General features: G+C 43.0%; 1 protein-coding gene across 1 annotated transcript; it reads left to right on the top strand.

The window, feature by feature from the left end:
* The first annotated feature begins 1,945 nt into the window (after positions 1–1,945).
* LOC134415015 (2-oxoglutarate receptor 1-like) lies at positions 1,946–2,947 on the top strand. Its single transcript, XM_063150341.1, is given in 4 exon segments — positions 1,946–2,012; positions 2,015–2,170; positions 2,173–2,633; positions 2,768–2,947. Coding segments are annotated over 4 exon segments (864 nt in total).

Here is a 2,947-nt window from a genome sequence, read left to right as displayed (position 1 = left end):
GTGGTCTGGCCTCTGGGAGAGTTCCTTGACCTGCATCCAGCCACAACATAGAGCACATGGATAGTGAAGGCTCCAAAAGCCCCTGAGGGCAAGTGGCCACCAGTAGGGACTACCTGGTTGAGTGCCACTGATGTGCTTTTTGGTCATCACAGGCATTTGCCCTCTGGCCTCTATGGTTTGCTACAACAGCACGCTGGTTGGGGGTGAGCAAGCTGCTGACAGAATGAAATTCTCCCAAAACCACAAAGGAAGTGGTGTGGGGAGCAGCTCCCAGCCGTGCCCTCTGGCTGGCTCCCTAGCTGTGTGCTGGGAACAGCGGGATGGGCACAGCCCTGGTGCTCCCAGCGTGAGAGAGCACAGCACAGCTTAGGCAGGGTGTAGCTGCCAGCCTGGTTAACCATTAGCCACAGCAGAGGCTTCAGTTTGGTTTGGGAATGATGGCATTGCTGCACAACTGGGAAATAGAACCACTGGATTTATCCAAACTACTCCTGCACCATCCCCAGCCATGACAAGAGGTTTAAAACTGTTTTGCTCTTTAAAAACCATTGCCAGTGTTTGGCATACATCTTTTCCATCTCCAGCTTCAGTTTTCAATGCATCTTAAATATGTTTGAATCAAATGTTCTATACAAATTTGAATCCAAATCCTGCAACCTTTTTCTGTGTGATCTCACAAGTGAGGGTAGAAGCTACAGCAAGAAAATTCAGAGTGAAACAATAAACAGAAGCAGTGATTCAGTAGGATCCATTTTAACTAATCCAGGCCACAGTAATTTGAGGACAGGCATCATCCTATAAGAAGCTGCATTCCTCTGAAAAAAATTTATGCTAGATGTATTCATTTTCTTCCAGCAGAACATTTGCTCCATTTTAGAAGAGGGTACTTCTTCACAGAAAATGTATTTACTGAATGTCATGTTAACACTTATTTGCTATGTGCATCAGTGACTGTCTATTTTCTGCTGTAGAGACTGTATACCATGCTGGCTTTATGTTCCTCAAATCCTGCTCATGTCCCATATTGCATCTTGCAATTGGCTGCTTTACAAAACTGGATGAATTTATTTTGATGTTTCAGGAAATTTTCATCTAAGACTAATGTCAAAGCAAAACACCATTTAAAATTTTTACAGGGATGAAAATTTACGTAGCAGCTAACGACAAGCCTAAAAATAACTTATTTGTTGGCAACATCAATCTTGTTAATGAATTAAAATAATGAAATATTCCTCTATCACAGGTTTCCAAGAAGCAAGAAGAAAAACATAAAAATATCAACCAACTCAACTAGCGAAAAGAATGTGAAAACACTTCAACATCCACATTTTGTTTTCATGGGTGTTTTTTTTTTTACTTAACCAACAAGGCTGCAAATGCCTTTTATGTAACAGTTATGTTCTGGAAATTACCCTCTGTACTTCTGGTCAGTAACACAATACAACTAATCTGTCCCTCCTCTCCATTTGACCCCTGATGAGAGCAGAAAGTGAACATTGTATACGAGGGCACATGCCTCAAACACTGTGGAATCCCTTCGTTGCGTCTGGCTTCATTGTGCCTGTGTTGGCCCTTTCCTGAAATATGCATTTTAAAATAAAAATTTGGTGTATCTAGATATGATAAAAGTCTTCTAGGTCAAGATCAATTCTTATCAACACAGCAAGGTCTTTCCTTATTCAGAAAAGTCACTTTAATGGGAGCACTGATGAGCAGCTGAAAGGAAAGACCTGATTATAAGTTGTTTTTAATGAGAAGTGAGGAGTCTTATCTGTCAGTGAACACCAAACATTTCTCTCTTCTTTAATAGCTAAGGAGAAAAAATGAACACAACAAATGACAACTTAGCCAACTCCATCACCCAGCAAGACACTGAAGTTGACTTTCCCAAATGCACTGTGTGGAAGTTGGTCTGAAGAGTTTGTACCTCCACATTATGTATAACATGGTCTTCCTGCTGGGCTTCCCGGGAAGTTTCATTGTTGTTTGTGTTTATATCTTCAAGATGAGACTTGAAAGATCAGCACCATAATCAGGCTGAACCTGGCCCTCACAGATCTGCTCTACCTCACTGCCCTTCCCTTCCTGACGCACTACTGTGCTACTGGGGAACACTCAATTTTTGGTGAATTCATGTGCAAGTTCACCTGCTTCATCTTCCCCTTAAATTGTGCAGCAGCATCTTCTTCCTCACCTGCTTCAGTGCCTTCATAGTGATGTTTGACACAATGAAGTTCTTTCACATCCAGAGGAAGTGGTGGACAGCAATGGCTTGGTTAATGGCACTGGGAGCTGTCAGCCCTGTCAACTTCTTGATCTCTTCCAAAGGGACACGAAACTTAAGGTCTTCATGCCTCAACCTGACCAGCTCTGCAAACCTGGGCACAATCAAGTGGCTGCTGACCAGCCTGGCCTTCTTCCTGCCCTTGCTGACAGTGGCTCTGTCCTGTGTACTCATCATTTGCACCTTGGCCACTGGCCCCACACAAGCTTGCTGCAAAAAAAAGGCTCTAAGACTTGCTGTTGTCCTCTTGGTGGTGTTCCATGTGTACTTCCTTCCCTTCCATATCTTTTGGGTGGCTCTCTTGCCCAAGCTTGGACGAAAAACTTTCCCAACAATATTAGAACTTTTAATGAAAGACTGCTCCTCATGTTATCAATTCTAACACTGTTGGGAAAGTTTTTCTTCCAATCTTAGGCAACTGCTCAGGTTAACTACAGTTGTGTCCATCAGCTATCACACGGAGAATAAATCCACTCTGCCTACTGTGTCTCTCAGCCACCAGCTGCACTCAGTACATGTGGCAACATATTGCTTTATATTGTGGTGGGGGACAACTTCCAGCAAGCCATGCTCTCTCCTTCAAGATCTAAGTGGAGCAAATACATCCAGGAGCAAAAACTATATGAGCAAGTCAGCTTAAAGTTGTGGAGTCCCTTGAAGTAA

The sequence above is a fragment of the Melospiza melodia genome, chromosome 2, assembly GCF_035770615.1.
Source record: "Melospiza melodia melodia isolate bMelMel2 chromosome 2, bMelMel2.pri, whole genome shotgun sequence".
NCBI classification, from domain to species: domain Eukaryota; kingdom Metazoa; phylum Chordata; class Aves; order Passeriformes; family Passerellidae; genus Melospiza; species Melospiza melodia.
The sequence above is the reverse complement of the archived record's forward strand: the minus strand, read 5'-3'. Positions and strand labels throughout refer to the sequence as shown.